The sequence below is a fragment of the Vipera ursinii genome (assembly GCF_947247035.1).
Source record: "Vipera ursinii genome assembly, chromosome: 1".
Lineage (NCBI taxonomy): Eukaryota > Metazoa > Chordata > Lepidosauria > Squamata > Viperidae > Vipera > Vipera ursinii.
Genome location: NC_139512.1, coordinates 110262458 through 110280938, shown reverse-complemented (window position 1 = coordinate 110280938; position 18481 = coordinate 110262458). Strand labels below are relative to the sequence as shown.

Below are 18481 nucleotides of genomic sequence, written 5' to 3'. Positions count from 1 at the left end.
CTCTACATTCTCTACGTTTGTGTCTTTGGGATACGCGTAAGCTTTTAGCCCCCTCGGATAACCAGAGCAACCAGGCAGGCAGCCAATGGCCTTTCCGCGCCGCTTCTTCCCTCCGGACCAATCAGGGAGCGCGGCGACCGCAACCTTGCGGTCGGATCGGGCCTGCAGCCAATCAAACGCAGACAAAGAGGCAGGGAGGGTGAGGTGAGGTGGGGCGGGGCGGGGCGGGGTGGGGGCTAGCTTTTAGATGAGGCGATCTCGTGCGGGGAGCGCCTATAAAGTAGCTGGAGGCCGTCTCTCTCTCGCGCGCGCTTGAGTCTTTCTGCGGGGGGCGATTCCCGGCTGGACGGTCGGAGCGTGCGCGAGTTCCGGTGTTTTTTTTTCCCCGCTCTTCGTCCGTGCGGTCGTCATGAAGACCAAGTTCTGTAACGGCGGCGAGGCCGACCCTTCCCCGCTGGGTTTCCTGCTGGGATGCGCCCCGGGCCCGGGCTTACCCGCCCTCACTCAGTCGTCCCCCTCGCCGGCGCCTTCTTCTAACACCGATGCCGAAGTGAAGGAACTGGGGCTCCGGGGCCACCAGCAGCAGCAGCAGCCGCAGCAGCCGCCGCCTCTCGTTCTGCCGCCCACCCTTCTTCCATCCCCGCCGGCGGAGGAGCAGCAGCCCGATGCCCGCACCCGGCGCAAGGCGTATCTGTGGTGCCGGGAGTTCTTGCGGGGGGCGTGGCGGGGGCTGCGGGAGGACCAGCTGCGCATCGCGCCCATCAGGTTAGCATCTCGCTAGTTATCCGGGCCGCTTAACCGCCGTTGGTGAGAAGCTCGGCTCTTTCGCCGGGGCGGTAGTCTCTGGGCATGGCATCTCTCTATGACCTTCCTCGCACGTCTGGAGTGCGTTACCTTAGACACGGCTTGTGGGGTCGGCTAGCCCAGAGAAAGAAAGAGAGAGAGAGAGAGATCTTTTAAACCAGGGGTCTTCAAACTTGGCCCTTTTATGACTTGTGGACTTCAACTCCCAGAATTCGTCAGCCAGCAAAGCTGGCTGAGGAATTCTGGGAGTTGAAGTCCACAAGTCATAAAAGGGCCAAGTTTGAAGACCCCTGGTTTTTAAACGTTAAAAACAACGGTGGTGGTGATGGATTTTTTTTCATTCAGCAAAACTGAGGGAAATGGGGGTGGTGGAGCTGTTTAGTTTGGTCTACCTCAGGGGTCGGCAACCTCGGCTCTTTTATGACTCGTGGACTTCAACTCCCAGAATTCCTGAGCCAGCTATGCTGGCTCAGGAATTCTGGGAGTTGAAGTCCACGAGTCATAAAAGAGCCGAGGTTGCCGACCCCTGGTCTACCTTGTATCTTTTGTGCAAATGGGGGAAATAACCAGAGGGCGTCAAAGCATTATTGCTTCTTCCACAAAAGGCATTCAAGATCTCCGAAGGCCATCAAGCCCCCCGTCCTTTCGTACTCTTCCCCAAATAGGAAGAATTTGGGGTGAGTTTTTGGCGGTTATTGGGCCAGAAAACATCATCCTGGAAATGGTTGAATTCAAAAGAGCCAGTTTGGGGGGAGCGGGGGGGGGGACGACGACAGGGAAGTCTGGGAATGACCGCTTTTGGAGATCCCTTCAGCGGGATGCACAATTTTGCACAAAAATTTAATCCTAAGTTTGTAAAGTATAGCTTCTTTGTCAAGCTTTGTTACATGATTTTCACATTGTCTCAAAGCAATTATGAGTCACTTGTGGATACTGTTACACCTAAAACAATCTTGGTTTAATGCTGAAGCCAAGTTAATTTATTTGCTTGTAAAAATGCCAGACCATACTGGTAGAATGGATAATTATGGACAAACCATCTTCAAGCAGTATTTTTTATTCTGAGTTGCAAGATAATTTAAATTAAGATATCACATTAATTCATAAAGTTTTCTTAAGAGTAGTTATTAGATTTAGCCCATGTCTGATCTCTAGATCAGGTGTCAAACTGCTGGCCCATAGGCCGGATGCATCATAGCATAGCGAAACCGTGCCCACCACATTGCCGGCAATGGCAAAAAAGTTGCGATACATCACAACACGTCACATGATTAACTAATACTGGAGAGAATTTGTGATACATGGAAGATAATCATAAGCTTTTTTTGAGCATATACATTTGCAATAACTTTGACACATTGCAATGCTTTTTTCTGTCTAGTAAATATACGATTACCTCAAATATTTAAAATGTATGACTTTTTGATCATCGGTATATTGCATGCTATGAAAAAATGATTTTTATTCTGAAACCCTGCATAGGCTGGTATGAGAAAAACTTTGACTTCAGATGCTTAACAATCTTTTATTAATTAGCCTTCAAGAGGTTTGGTTTTGTTCAGTGCTTACTTTTAACAATCACTATTAGCAACTGTCTCAAGTATGTGTAGCATAAAATGTTTTAGATATAAATTCATAGTTTATCTTTTAAAGTTTGGGTCATATGGGGTAATTTCTGGACAGTGAAGACTTAAATTGCTTCTGTCCTTTTTAAAATAAAACTGCTTAACATTATGAGTCATTTCTTCATTGCAAGTTCCTATAAAATGTTAGGTGCCTTTCTCTGACTCATAATCCCAGCAGTAACTGCTTTGCATGTAGTGCGAGGAAAGTAAAGATTAGGAAGCTGTTTAATTTGATGTATTGCTTATTAAAATTATGTGTGTTTTCAGAATTATGTGAAAAGTGTAGCTTTTTTAGTATAAGTTAGGTTTGTGTACAAGAGAGAAGTATTGAACTTTGGTCTAATTTCTTTTTTGTTTTAGTGGAAACTTTGTTAGAGCAGCCTTCCCCAACAGAAAAGAGTTGAGTGGAAATTTGGTGAAAAAAGTGTTTATTCTGATAACACATCTTTTTTTCTAATAAAAGCAGATAAGTTTTTTTCCTAGCATAGCTAGAAGAGTTTGTTTTTAGGCTCTCAAATCCAGCCCCTCATTATAGAAAAGCAAACTAACGCATATATGACAGATAGTTGCCCCGCTGGGTACTCTTGACAACTGCTTTGTTGCACTTAAATTTATGTAGTTCCTACTGGAATTTAAGAGGCCTGCTTCTTTAATGCACAGAGAATACATAACACTGCATTTTTGAAATGTTCGATGACAGAATATTTTTATGTAATTAGTATATTCGTTCTTGCAGTCGTGGATGTTGTCTAGGATAGGGAATTAAACCACAGTTTAGAGTTATGCAATGGAGTTCTGCTGTTAGCAGCCTTTATAATACTTGATCTTTGAAAAAGTACTATCTTTTAAAGAGTGAAGCAAAATATAGAAATATCAAATGAGTGGGTGAAGTGATCATTTTATACCTTTACATACTTGAGACTAGTGATAGCACTCAGTGACTAATTTTAATATTTAAATAATAGGATTGCATAAAGTCATCAGTGGTACAATCTGTATGCTGTCAAAGATACTGTAGTTGTTTCATTTGGCAGGTGGAGAAGTGGCTAGAACAAAACTGTCTAAGCCAGGGCTTTTCAACCTTTTCACCCATTGTACCACTTTTAGGATATGGCAATATCCTAAAGTACCACCAGTCACCTAGCAAGTACCACCAGTCACCTAGCAAGGTGTCAAAAACGTGATGACCAAAAAAAAAGGGTGGGGGAAGTGATGAAGTACAGGTAATCCTTGACTTACAACAGTTCGCTTAGTGAGTGTTTGAAGTTACAATGGCAGTGAGAAAAGTGTCCTCCAAGCCACAGCTGAGCAAGACACCTGCCTGCCCGCCAGGCGGTGCTCTTCTTCCTGTCCGAGGTTTTCATTGTTGTGAGGATTTCTGTTGAGGATTGGCAACAGGGGTGGGGTGGGGGGTGTTTGATTTTTATTTCCCTCATCTGCTGGGTGGTTGCAGAAGGTTTTGGTCACTTCACATGACCCTGGGACACTGTGACCGTCATAAATATGAATCAGTTGCCAAGCATCTGAATGTAAATCACAAGACCCTGGAGATGCTGCAACATTCCAGCTGATCTGTGCTTCTTCTGGGCTCAGCAGAAGCGCCGGGATCAGCGCCGAGCTCCAGCTGGAGCCTGGCACTGATCCTGGCGCTTCCACTGAGCCCTGACAGCCCTGCAGCTCCAGCCATCTCTCGCTCAGGCTTGTGCAGTGCTGCCATTCCCCTCTCCCGCTACCACTTTTCTAGGATGGTCGCGTACCACCTGCCAGGTGCCTATGTACCACAGGTGGTACCCGTACTACTGGTTGAAAAGCCCTGTTCTAAGCCATAGAAAACTGCAACTAAGAGCAACAATAGAGTATCCAATTCAATGTGAAACCAATTGTTTAATGTTCTATCCCAGCCTACTTGAGTCCAAGAAAGCGGCAAGAACCGCAAGAAAAAACCAACCCCTTTTATTCTCACAGACCTGAGTCAATGTCCAAGGGAAAGAAACAGAGTCTATAGAAACTCAGTCCTCAACACAAACAGTTACCTTCGGCAACCAGCACCTCCCACACCTTCCGTTTTATAATTCAGCCTAATGCCTTTTCCTTTGCCTTTGGAGCCGCCCCATTGCATTCCTCTGTCCTACTCGCTTCTCTTTCCTGCTCATTCATGCATCCATGATTTGTCCCAACTGTTCTTCATCACTGTCCAACTCAGGCTCCCAGCACAGCTGTGTCTCAGCCTGCACATGAGTAGAGGGGCCAGGCTCCCGATCTGACTGTAAGTCTTGGAGCTCCTCAGAGCCTTCCTCTGACTAATGTCACTCCAGGCCCCTCCTCCTCATCTGATTCCTCAGACTCAGCTGCTGGATCCACTGACTGGCAAGGAATCACAACAAATTTTCTTTACATATGTGCATTACAGTCAGGGCTTTTCCTATTTCACTCTTATTGGAGAAAGCCAACGGTTTTTGATATTCCAGCTAGCTGCTTTCCCTTTCTTCCTTAGAAAACCAAAAACAGAGCTGTAGGTCCTAGCTTCTGCAGTATCTGAAGTTGCAAAAGAAAAGCATTCTATTGTACAAAGAAACTCAAAGAAAGGCTGCTAACTTCTGCTTTTCAGGAAAAGAGAACAATCTTTGGAATGCTACCTGCAAAAGCTGTCTTCTGTCATGAAAGTCTTAAAAGAACAAAAAGTGCTACTTTGGAGCAAACAGATGTTATTGATAATAGTGCTACTAAGTTGGGTGTGGGATAATTGGGGGGAGGAGAAATCTATTTGATGGCTTTTTTTATGTGGCAAAGTTTGTTCTCAGGAACCAAGCAGGGCCAGAATCGAGTGGACAAAGCCAGATACCAGGCTGTGTTTCCTCCAAATGATCATAAAATCTATCAAGGTGAAATGAAAAAATGAATAGTGGAATTTTTCCTGTGTGTCATATGCTAAATTTGAATCATCACAACTTATAACTACAACAGGCAGGCTCCATTATGGTCGTAACTTGAGAACTACCTGTACTAAGAAAAATTGTGAACTTGTTCAGTTCTTTAATTGTAAAATCTATTTTTAATAGTCTATACAACAGAATGCATTATTATGCTAAAGCTATTATGCTGTTATTAATGTCTTTCTAACATGTAAGTTTAAATAATAACAGCACCACAGTAACTATATAAGTAAATGTATATGTTCATATAAAACTGTTTAAATTTACTTACTAAATGAGGCCAATTATTTTATTTAATATTCTGAAAAGATGCCACAAGCATAATCACAAAATGGTTGTTTGGGGTATGACTAAGTATAAGTATCCGTCATGGAGATAAACTTAGTAACAAAATGGGAATTCTCTGTTTTGTGTGTGTCTAGGTGTATGTGTGTGTGTCTGCACTGATCCATGTATATACAAAACAAAAAAAAACCAGGAAGAGACAAATTGAATACAAGCAAGAAATATGACTTGGAGTTCCAAATAGAGGCCACTAATTATTTCTGCTCCAAAAGGCCTTCATGCAGAAAGCTAAATAAATGATATTAAGGGTAAAGCAACATGTTCATGAATCTAGACCAGACATGTCAAACTCCCAACGTCATGTGATGTCGCGCAACGTATCAGAGCCTTTTTGCCATTGCCGGCAATGGGGTGGGCACGGCTTCCGGATGATAAGTCCGGCCCACGGGCCGGCAGTTCGACACCCCTGATCTAAACACAGCAAATTTGGATTTGAATGCAAAGTATGAATCTGTTCTTCACACTTGTGTTCAATTTCATACAGTCCAAATCTTACTTGCACACTGACACTCTCCTGTGATAAATAAAAAATTAATTTCTTTTTGTAGAGGAGGCCTCAGCAACATGCTGTTCCAGTGCTCATTGCCTGACACTATAGAGACTGTTGCAGATGAACCACGCACTGTTCTTCTTCGTTTATATGGGGCAATTCTGCAAATGGTAAGTATTGATAGAACAATGGGGGGAATGATCTCATATTGTATATGTGAATAATATACATTTCAGCTGTTCCACCTATGTTGGTTTATTTAATGCATAAAAATATATGGTTTTTAATGTAAATCTCAAGTGTGTTTGAAATACAAAATATCTATTAGGTTTTGTCAACAATGCACATAGAGCTCTTGTCTTAAACACTTCTTACTATTGGATCATCGTTATGCATGTTTGAATTGAGAAACAGCTTTGGTTATAACTTTGTTCATTCCCTGGCTCTGAACTGAATCATTAGCCTTGAGTAATAGTGACTTACACATCTTTTTCAAAAACGGCTCTCCCAGGAAACCCATACCAAGCCTTTATTGTTGCTTAAGCAACATTACATTTGATATAAGTTTCTCTTTTTCCATGTTTCTACTTTCAGGTGTTAATATTAATAATTCCTTTTAATATTATGTCCATATTATAGTGATATGGATTAGTCTAGAAATAATAAAAGGAAGCAGATTCTGTATAATGCACAGGAGATGGCCTCCCCATTCTGTTCATGGATATTTGCTTGTCAGCCACTCAGTATGCTTTCAGGCATTGGCCAAAAGATAATAAAATAAAAATACAACTATATTTCTCATGCTAAGAATTTAGTGTCAGCTAAAAGTAATTAAAATGTAAAAGTCTAACATACAATCAAACATGCAAATAGGTTCAATATATAAATATGTTAATGAACATATTAAAGAGATTAAATTTAGATTTAAACACTTAATATCGGATAATTTTAAAAAAATGCCTGGCACTGAAAAGGTAATAGGGTTATTGCTAGTCTCCCCCTCCACCCTCCCTGGAAATGCTGTTAGTCATTTCTGCATTACCTCAGGTGATTATGGCATCAGGAAAAGATTCTGAAGATTAAATACAACAGCAGGTGTTATACTAGGCACTTGGACTAGGCACTTTTAACTGGAGGTAGGAATGGACAGAAGCTAGTGCAATTATTTATGAACAACACATTTAGTAGCCAAACAGCTAGAAGTTGAATTGGCTGCAGTTTCCAGGTAGTTTTCATAGATGATCCTCTCTAGTGTAATTGGTTTTGGGTCAGGATTTGGGTGGCCTGATTCAAATCCACCCCCACTTATGAAAGTTCACGGGGAGATTTTGGGATAGTTGTTCTCTGTAACTCCCATGTCTCACAGTCTTGCTTTTGGAGAAGAATTGAAGAAGGGAGATCTATTTACATCACTTTGACCTTCTAGAGAAAATATAGGATATAAGTTTAACAAATTATATATAGTACATGCAGTACAGGTAGTCCTCGAATTATGACCACAATTGAGCCCAAAATTCCTGTTGTTAAATGAGACAGTTAAGTGAGTTTTGCCTCATTTTACAACCTTTTTTGCCATAGTTATTAAGCAAATGATTGCAGTTGTTAAGTGAATCATGCAGTCATTAAGCAAATTTGGCTTGCCCCATTGACTTTGCTTGTCAAAAGCTGGCTGGGAAAGTTACAAAAGTTTATCATATGACCCTGGGAGAGTGCAACTGTCATAAATATATGCCAGCTGCCAAACGACCAAATTTGGATCACATAACTGGGGATACGGCATTGGTCGTAAGTGTGAAAAACTGTCATAAGTCAGTTTTTCAATGCTGTTTTAACGTTGATGGTCGTTATACAAATAGTTGTTAAGTCAAAGGCTACCTATAATTGATCCCAGCAATTATAGAAATATGAATAGCAGTGACTTAATTTATCTATATGGAGTTTAGATTCCAGTTCTTTACAGCCCAAATAAGAATTCAGTTCATTAAGGCTCCTGCATAGAGCCAAGTGGAACTGGAGTACCCTGAGATTGCTAAGCTCTGCTTAATGTCCAACAAAATCAGAATGTAGAGTTGACACTTAGTTCTTAAGGCTCCATATTGAACCCATGAAATTCCATCTTATGTAGACTCTGCACCAATGAGTCCTGCTACATTTTTGTGTAAAGGTTGTGCTATATCACAGAATTTACACAAGAAAGATATCTGATTATTTATTTAACGTAAATCCCAATAAAGCCAGGGAATTTGTTCCCAAGTTGTGCTTTTAAATGAGATGCCTGGAATTGATCCAGTGGGAAAAAGAGATGCAGAAATGTCACAAATAACTATCTCCTGTCATTGAAGTATTTATTACTAGTTTTAATATTTCTGATATCATGAAATTAGGTTTAAAATTGGCCTGAAACAATTGTTAATTATTTATTTGTAGACATTGTTGCAATCCTAAATTTCCTTTGTTTAGCTAACAGGAAAATCTATGATTAACATTATTCATAATTGAGTATGATTGCTGTTTTAACTCTCTAAACATATGCTTATTCATAGTCTAGAATGGTCAGCAAGACAATAATAATGCCTAAAATACCTAAGCCTTTTGGATAGGTTTACAGATTAGATAATCTGATATTGATTGAAATAAAGGTTCTTATAATGTATCATCCCAAGACTCTAAATATGTATTCCATCACAACACTGTTCTGTAGTGACAGAAGATATAGAAATTATGTTTAAAACTTAATAAATTATTTTGATCTGGTTCTTAAAAGAGTACTCATGATAGTATTAATTTTTTTATAACTAGAATACTCCTGAATTCCAAATATATTGAAATTCAATACTAAATGCCACTTGAGTGTATGTGAGAGTAATCCTGAGAATAATTTATTATAACTTTGTTTTAAAACTTGGATTATGTACTGCAAGCTAAAATGTAACAAGCGTTGAAATTTTGCAAGGCAATAACCAAAGAAAAGAATTAGATCTTTGCTGTTGCTGATTTATTGCTGTGACCTAAAATACTGGTGCTAGAACTACAATTCAAAATAACTGTTAAGTATTTTACATTAACTTACAAATTAATTTATAGTGGTACTATTATTCAGTGTATAAGATTACATTTTTAAAAAAGTTGTCTGCAGAGTAAATAGAAATTAGTGCGTGGTTGTGATATGCTCATTTTCATTTGAAAATATAGTGGAGTTTTTAGAATTTTAATATGTACTAGCATGCATTTTGACAAATACTGCAATTCTAGTGCTCTGAATATTTAGTGTTACAGAATCATAAATTGGATTGGATTGTGGTTACGCTTCCCCTGAAAAAACTATTTTTATAATATATTTTCTGCCTTTTTATGAAGAAAATAATTCAGAACCTTTGGACTTTTCTTCAGTCCTAGTTTGGCTGCTCATTTGAGTATTAACATCCTAATTTTTTTTCACTTGGTATTTAAGCTTTTTGCAGATATCTAACTTCCTTTATTTCCATAGTGGCAGTGAAATGACTGTTTTTGTTGGTGCAGTTCACTAAGGTTTAAGTAAGCAGAGACAGTCCTAAGGTAAAACTTTCAGATTATATTGAGGGTCTCAGTATAAACATTTGTCTCTTTCTAAACTATTTTTAATGCATAAGCAAACTGATTTTCTTTCCAGTATCACACTTTGATCTCAAAACTCAATAAAGTATTAAGGAAAAATAAAATTGAAGCAGATGGTAGTCTTACAGTGAATATTCACAACTTTTTCATTTATACACTTACCGTAATTGTAATTTTTATGGATAAAGACTGCAGAGTTAAGAACGGCATGTTGTATTTAATTTAAATGGATATTTTTTTTAGTTAGAAGTAAAGTTTATATTGCAGCAGCATTCAAAAAAACAATTCCCATTTTCAGATTCTTATCTTTTCTCAGGACCAAACTTTTAACTCTTCAGCTCTTTTATTCCAAATTTCAAAAGTGCTAATTGGAGGATACCTTACCAGTCCTTCATATTCCAACTGAAATAACATTTGTTTGAAAATTTGCCCTGCTGTTTACTTCCCAACATAATAGTCCAGTTTGCTTATCATAAATACTGGAAGACACAAATGTCAGTGCATACAAACTGTTCAATTATATTGCTTTAATTTGGCTACAAGAAAATATAGAAAAGACTTGGGGTATTCCTCAGCCAACTTTTATTTTGTGCCACTGTGCTATATAATATCAGGCTAGGCAGTAAGTTGTAAAAATTGTGAGCTTGTCTGAGAGTAATAGAACAATATTATTTGTTAGTGTATACATCTGAAAGGCAGTTATTAAAGCAATTGAAATAAATACAATAACTGTTTACTACTGCAAAAATGTACAAATTGCAGTATTGTGTATTATTTACTTGTGGCAAAAATCCCATTTTAGCCAAATAAAGGGAAGACTGGGAGGGAAAATGGCTTATGCCTCATTTCTAGCAGCCAGATAGATATTAGAATTCTGTTGTTATTACCACCCTGTTTCACTTTTGAATAAAATAGAAAGCATTTAAGACTACTTAAATGTTCACTAAGCATATATAGATTGACTGCAATTGCTTGGTATTGCCTATCTACCTCTTATTTTTTATTTGTTTGTAACTCAGTAAATATGTGGAATTCTGTAAGTGTAATGCTCCTTTACTGTTGAGATTTTTGCTTTGAAAACCTGGTGCCAAGGAATAACTACAAATGCCCATTTATTGGCATATAGAATTCCTGATATGGGGACACATGTTGGGTGGCGATAAGGGTCGTCTGAGGGTAATGTACCATTTTAGTTGTATGTGCATGTGTTCTCTGCTGCAGGCTTGTCCATGCGATCGTGCCTAGAGCACTCTGGTTTCCAGGTGACAGACACGATTTACGGTATAGTATGAGATCTCTGAAGTTGGAGCATTCTCTGCTGGTTTCATTTCCTTTGGGCTCAGAGTATGAGGCTATGATGAAAAATATTACTTTCCATAGATATTTTTGTAATAACTTTACACTTAAATGGAAATTGTAAATGGATTCCACCATTCCATCTTTCTGCTCCCTTAAAAGAATGGTAACTTTATCAGAAGTAAAAAGGATTAGGGATGTTGTTGGATTTAAAAGGACCCATATTATTCATAAGTCCCAACATTACAAGTTCCCCATATGCGGTTTACATCAAGACCACAGAATAGGGTGTTAATTGTGAGGTATAAAAATTCACTTTAGATATTCAATGCAAGTCTATCCATATCCTGTGAAGTTTCTCTGGGTGCTCTACAACAAGTCTCCAACCTTGGTAACTTGAAGTCTTGCGAACTTCAACACCCAGAGTTTCTCAGCCGGCCATGCTCGCTAGGGAATTCTGGGTAGTTGAAATCCACAAGTCTTAAAGTTGCCAAGGTTGGAGACCCCTGCTTTACAAAATAAATATGCTGATCAATAAATAAATGGGTATTTTAATACCTTCCATCTGATTTCTTAATGAACACAAAATGTTATTTTTGATATAGGAGTGAGCAGTTTCTCTCTACATATGCTTGTGATTTGAGAGATTGGTGTGGGTTCTCTCAACAAAATGGCTGCCATGAAGGATATGATGCCATATAATACTTATTTACCAGTAAGTGATAGCTCCCAGACATCTCTCTACAAAGTTTTCTATCCCAGTTTTTTACAGAGACAAATGGTTGAATTTCTGAGGAAGTCACAAGATTACAGATGATCTTTATATTCATTTTCTAAAAAGAGTTTGATTTTATAGTAATTAAACATTACAATTAAAAAGATAAAAACTAATACAAACTAGAAAAAGAAAAAATAGAGTGCAGAAAATAAAAAATAAAGAACTAAGAATATACTTTAAAAAAGAAAAATGTATAAAGAAATGACTTTATCCTTCTCTTAAAATATAACAAATGATCTCTTCTTCCAGCATCTCCTCTCCTATCTATAAACAATTCCTTAAAGCTTCATCTCAGCAAGAATCTATTTAAGGATTACCAGAGGTGACAGTATACCAATTTGATCAAATAAATTTATATTCTTTCCTTTTATTTTTAACAATCTCGATCTTTAATACCTTTAAACAATATCCTAAAACTTGATTTGTTTCATTTTTTTTCTTTCTTTTCATAAAGTTCTTTAAAGTTTAATGTATCTCTTTTGTAAATCCAATATGGGAAATCTCCCAAATCCAGATCACTTTTTTGGTTTGGTGTTTGTGTATCTCCCTTTACATATTAAGATATCAGCGGCTTTCATTTGTATGTCCAATATAGTGTCTTTTTCCATATCATTCGTCTTTATCATTTTTAAATGCACTTTCAGATCAGTCTTAGTGAACTTGTTCCTATTCCATAACATCTTTCGTCTATAATGGCAAACACTCTTAAAATTAACCTCTGTGTCCATTGTTCCCAAACATTCTTCAGTATATCCAGTGTTAACGTATTTTGCTCCATTCTGTATTAGTAAATCAAATTTAAATGTTCTTCTTTAATTGTAAACTTTAGTACCTTCTGGTTTCCTTTAGTTTCCACCTGTCAAAATCCACTCCTGTCTTTTTTTTAAGAATTCAAAAGAATAGCATTTTCCTGTGGAAAGGATTCTTATAATTAATTTCAAAATCTTGACCCTTGGTTTGTAACTTTCCAAAATCAGAGTTCTAATCACCCTTTTGCTGTTTATTCCAAAAGTTTTTTAAGTCCTTAAATTTGTATTTAAAGTTTATTTTGCTAATGATTGAAGGAAAGTCACCTGATGCTATAAACGTTGTCAAACCAAAGGTTCCTAATACAAGCAATCATCAGTTTACAATCATTCATTTAGTGACAATGGAATTCAGAGTCACGATGGAATTGAAAGAAGTGACATATAACTGGTACTCACACTTAAAATCATCCCAGCATCCCCACAATCACATGACCAACATTCAGTTGCTTGGCAATTGGCATATTTACAAAGGTTGCCACATTCATATTCAATGCGGTCACCATTTGCATCCTTTCCCAGATGGCCTCTAACAAGCAAAGTCAATGGAGGAAGCTGGATTTGCTTAATGACATGTGATTCACTTAACTGCAGTGACTTGCTTAACTGTGGTGGCAAAAAAGTCATAAAATTGGGCACGATTCACTTAAATTTTGTTTCCTATTGTGGTTGTAAGTCAAGGAGTACCTGTAGCTATATGGTAGTTAGCAAACAATTTTCAAAAGTGATAAAAAAGTATGAGAAATATTCATTTTTGCAAGTTCACCTGCAAATTGGTTGACTTCATGAAAATCTTTAAGCAGCTCAGATTCCCAAGCAGAAAGCATGAATTCTTAAATATATGGTTACACTAAATAAGTAATTACAAATTTCTGGCCTTTGCACTAGTACATCAGACCATTGGAAGCATCTCTCTACAGTCCCTTTCAGTTTGTTTGTTTTTTTTCAGTTTGTTTGTTTTGTACAGTAATTTTTAAAAAAATTCTTGGAAGTTGAGAAAATAGGCTTGTTTTATGCACACAACATGTAAACTGCAATGTTGGTCTGAATATTTTTGTTTCAGGAATTTCTGAAGCAAATTTTCAAAAAATCAATTTTATATTAACGCAAGCTATCAGTGTAATATAGGCATATGAGTGCTGTAACGTAAAGTGATATAGGACTATTCAGCTTAATGATTTTTCACTGTTTTCAAATATACTAAGAAGTAATTTGAAACACCTTAATTCTAGATTAAATTTTTAGAAACAAATCCCATTGATTTTAGAATTCCTGTATTAAGCATTATTTGTAGCTCACAGATTACAAGACTACTGTACAATTCTCTTTCAGTGAAAACTTGGGTATTATATTCCTTCCCCATTTTTCTTTAAATCAAAAAATTAAATTATTTGAAAGTACCAGCCAGTTTCCATATTTGCATCATACAGGTATAGGTAATCTTTGATTTACAACCATTTGTTTAGAGACAAATGTTACAATGACACCGAAAAAGTGCCTTATGACCAGTCCTCATATTTATGACTGTCGCAGCTTCCCCATGGTCCCATGATTAAAATTCAGGTACTTAGCAACTGGAGTATATTTACAACAGTTGCAGCATCCCAGGGTTATGTGATCTTCATTTGCTACCTTCCCAGCTGATTTCTGACAACCAAAGTCAATAGGGGACCAGATTCGCATGATTCATATAATAATTACGTTGATTTGCTTAACAATCATGGCAAAATAGGTTGTAAAATCAAACACAATTCACTTAGCAATCACCTTGCCTAATAATAATAAATAAATAATAATAATAAATTCTGGTCACAATTGTCGAAGACTACCTGTAAGTTAAAATAAACACCTGTTAAAATTCTGGGAAAAGCCTCTCTAATCCAGTTTGCTTCTGATGGATTGTACTATCAAAAAGGAGCAATAAGCCAGAAATACTTCTGGTTAATATATAACTTTGATTGTTATTCAACAGGTTAGACAGTCAGTGATTGTCAGTTAGTGGCAGTGACATAATATTTGCATAACATTTCTATTTAATATGCAGCTCTTAAGATTGCCCTTGTGAATATTCACAAAAATCTCTGCTTTGATTAAATATAATTTTACAGATAAATGTATGAGTATCTGCTAATATAGTGTTTTAATGGAAATACTTCATTGTAGACAAAAGTTTTCATATTGAAGCAATTGGAACAATTTTGTAGCACAACCCTTGAATTAGTTATTCATTTGTTACTTGGTAGAAGTATGATTAAAAACTATGCTCAGTTCCATTATCACCTTTAAATAATTTTAGTGAAAGGCTTTCTGTAGCAGCCTTTAAATGTAGTTTGCTTTTAAACATATGTGTTATTAGAAGTACAACATTGGAAATTACATTAAAATGCCATATATGATGTATTCAATGGAACTGGGAAATGGAACAGGCCTATGTGTTTCATAGCTTTGAAAGCCTTAATGGATTACAAAGCTTTCTTTTCTGCTGGAATTTAAAACTAGCTACAATGAAAGCATGTGCCATTGAGCCAGACGTTAATACAAAAGCTGAAACCTTGGAATGTGTTTAGATCTAGATGTTAAGAAACACCCTGCTGCCCCACCAAGTCTGAAATTCCTTGATCTTTACTTTGATTTGCTTAAATTGCCTTGAAACATAACTGGTGATCGTCTTTAAAATGTATTAAAATATTGTTACTTTACAGCGTAAAAGACATCTGTCAACAAATGGTTACTGTGAGTGCCTTCTCTACCTATACAAATAGATAATGCTTCCGCTAAATTTTGTATCTAGTAGTAGCTCCTATAATAATTGGTTTGTACTGTGTTGCTCTATTTATATATGTGTAGTAAACCTGGTTGATGCTAAACCCTCATTTATATTCCAAAATCAAGATATTCTTGCGTACCCGAATATTTGGTAGACAAGGAGATGACTACATCACATATATAATGGTCATGTCTGTCTGTTACCTAAGGCAGACTTACACAGTGGAGTTAGTGGAGTTCAATGGCACATCCTTTTTGAATAATTTGAAGTGGTACCTCATGTAAATAGGAGAGGAGTTCCATCAAAATCTCTGATATTTTGTAAGATAATTGTTGAATATATATTCTAAATATAGCAGGCTTTCCTGGCTCTCCTCATTGTGGTGGCTACAGATTAACTTGATTCATATTAGTCTTCAGTGTCTCATTGGAAATGTTGGCTTTTCTCATTCATAGAGGTCCTGTAATAAAGGAGGATCTGGACAGGCTCAAAAGGAGAATGATTTACAAGTAAGTACTGTACTGTCTTTGCTGAATTTCCATATCTGATTAGTACAGTACATGCAGTGTAATTGCTATATGCCTGTCTTTTATCCCTGTCTCCACAACTGTTTGAATATGCCTTCTCTGTTGGAGGTGGGGACATCTTAAAAAAGTACTTTTCTAAAATAACTTCCTTTGGCGCAGGCTCTTTTGTGGTATGCTTTTCTTCAATTGTTTGTCACAAAATCTGCTTTCAATTGACCCCAATTTTTTTTCCCTTAAACCAAAAGGTGTTTGTCAGTTTGAGACATGAGGGAAGTGGTAATTCCCAAATCCCAATTCCTTGTCTTTACTACTAGCAACAGGAGCTAGGGCAGAAAAGATGTTTTGGAGAAAAGAAGAAACTGTTGGGAAAGATTCTGACATATGACAGGAGTAATATGTCCCAGAATTAAGATTGATAATATATTCATATCAGTTTGCCTCCAATCAGATGAAGCATATAATGCAGTGTATACAGAATATGTAAAGTCATATGTATTAGACTGGGATTTTAACTGCACACGTTAAATGACTTTTATTTGGAGAAAAGTGCAGGGGAAGAGAACTGTAACCTTGAAGCGTATTTCAAAAGTAACACCAGCCGGCTGTAGTCAATAAAAACCAGCTGTAGCAGTTATAGGGAAAACTACAGATGCTCATGTAAGCAAGTATATTGAGCCAAAATGCCTTCAGGCACTCTCAGGGCTTCCTTATCCAGCAGTATTAAGAAAACTTTGACTCATGAAGCATTTAGTAGCAAAAACAAGAGATGTGACAGTTCCAATCTAGTACTAAGCCCTTGTTTGCATCCTATCAAGTATGAAAATAGAAGAGATCATCACCACCTCATCAAGATAGTGTTTTCACCAAATTCACGAGAAGCCTTAATTATGTAGAAGTATACAACTCGTGTGCTAAAAGGAAATATTTAATTTATTTGTACAATATATACAATTGCCTATCTCACAACATGACTGTAAAAACGAAAGCATACTTTGCAAAATAAACATTCAAATAATGATCCAAAATAGTCTTCACAACATAACACATGACTGAGGATTTAAAACGTTCCACTTTCAATCAATAAAGACAATGGGACAGATACACCTACAGCATTGTTTTAACTCTCTGGCCCAAATGTCTGAAGGATTATACGGGTTTTGAATGTCTCATGTAAAGACAAGATGGCTGGAGGTAACTTTGATCAACAGAGGGACATTGTTCCATAGGGCAAGTGCTACAACAGCAAAAACACAACTTCCAAGTTTTTTGATAGAGGGGAACCTGTTAGTTCTTGGTGGGCAAGCTAATCCTCAGTTAACATTAATTGGAACTCGAATGTCGCCAAGTGACAGTCTAATACATATAAAAGTCAATGTCATATGACCACTTCACTTAGTGACAGCAATCCTGGCGGTCTGTATTGCTGTTGTTAACCAAACCCCACATGTCCTTTCGTGAGAAACCACCCAGCTTGGTTTCTCCCAATCCAAGTCTTGTTAAGTTAAGGGATTACCTTCTCTTGAACTTTCCCCACCAGCCTATCTCCTCAGAGTCCAGTGATGGCTTTCTGAAGACAGTGTGGATAACTGGCTCTTTTAAAGCAGATGACATACATACCCCAGCATTAACCACTGAAGCCTGCCATATCTCACTTTCCAGGAGGAGCAGCAAGGAGGGCCATAGATATAAAATACAGATGTCTGAACTCAAAAGTTCTGCGGATCCTGTCTGGTTAATCAGGACTAGCGGGACTTCCTAGATAGTTTTCCTTAAAATACATTGCATTTATCTTTAGTTGGCAGGTAAGCTTACATGTCAAAAGGTGAATCCTGTGACAATTCTACTGAAAATTTAAGACAAACTTTGTAACTATTCACTACATCAACAGCAGTTAACTGTATAAAACAATTGTTTTAGCATATATTAGCAAATCCATTTATTTCAATGAAAGGATCCATAGTTTTAAAGAATCAGAACATTTTCAGTACTGTTTTCATGTCTGTTTTATCTGATCTTGTTTCATTTGAAATACTGTTCTGTTTTCTTTCTTCAGTTTCACAAAATTAGTGGTAGTGGTTTTGGCTTCTGAGATTCTTTTCTAAATAATCAGCTTGTTTTCCTGCATTGTCCGATGTGCATGTGAATGGATTAGCTTGAATACCTGCTTGTGTTCACTGGTACCTCCATTCTGAGAAGTACAACTAAGCATCAGCCTAAAGCATTATCTGAAGAATATGTCTGAGCAGAATTGTAAACCTTCACGAAAGGTTTCATGTAGAAATACCTTGAATGCATTGTGTTTGGACCATATAAGTTACTATGTCTTTCTGGAGAGGAGCTAATTGGCATAGCCTATATTAAGGCTCCAGATAAACTTGTTTGGTTGAATAAATCCAGCAGTAGTGATAATTTCTAATAAACGTGAACTAAAATGGAAAGAATAACCTTGAAATCTCTGTTTGAATTAGGCCAATAACTTTAAAGTTAAATATTAACACAGTTCATCCAGCTAAAGG

General features: G+C 37.3%; 1 protein-coding gene across 1 annotated transcript in view; it reads left to right on the top strand.

The window, feature by feature from the left end:
- The first annotated feature begins 263 nt into the window (after nt 1-263).
- The window catches only part of CHKA (choline kinase alpha), a 29564-nt gene continuing 11346 nt past the window's right edge, over nt 264-18481 (top strand). The window contains exons 1-3 of the mRNA XM_083350040.1: nt 264-765; nt 6256-6367; nt 15894-15947. Of these exons, the coding sequence (XP_083206166.1) occupies nt 410-765; nt 6256-6367; nt 15894-15947 (522 nt within the window). The 5' untranslated portion in view covers nt 264-409. The remainder of the gene's footprint in view (nt 766-6255; nt 6368-15893; nt 15948-18481) is intronic.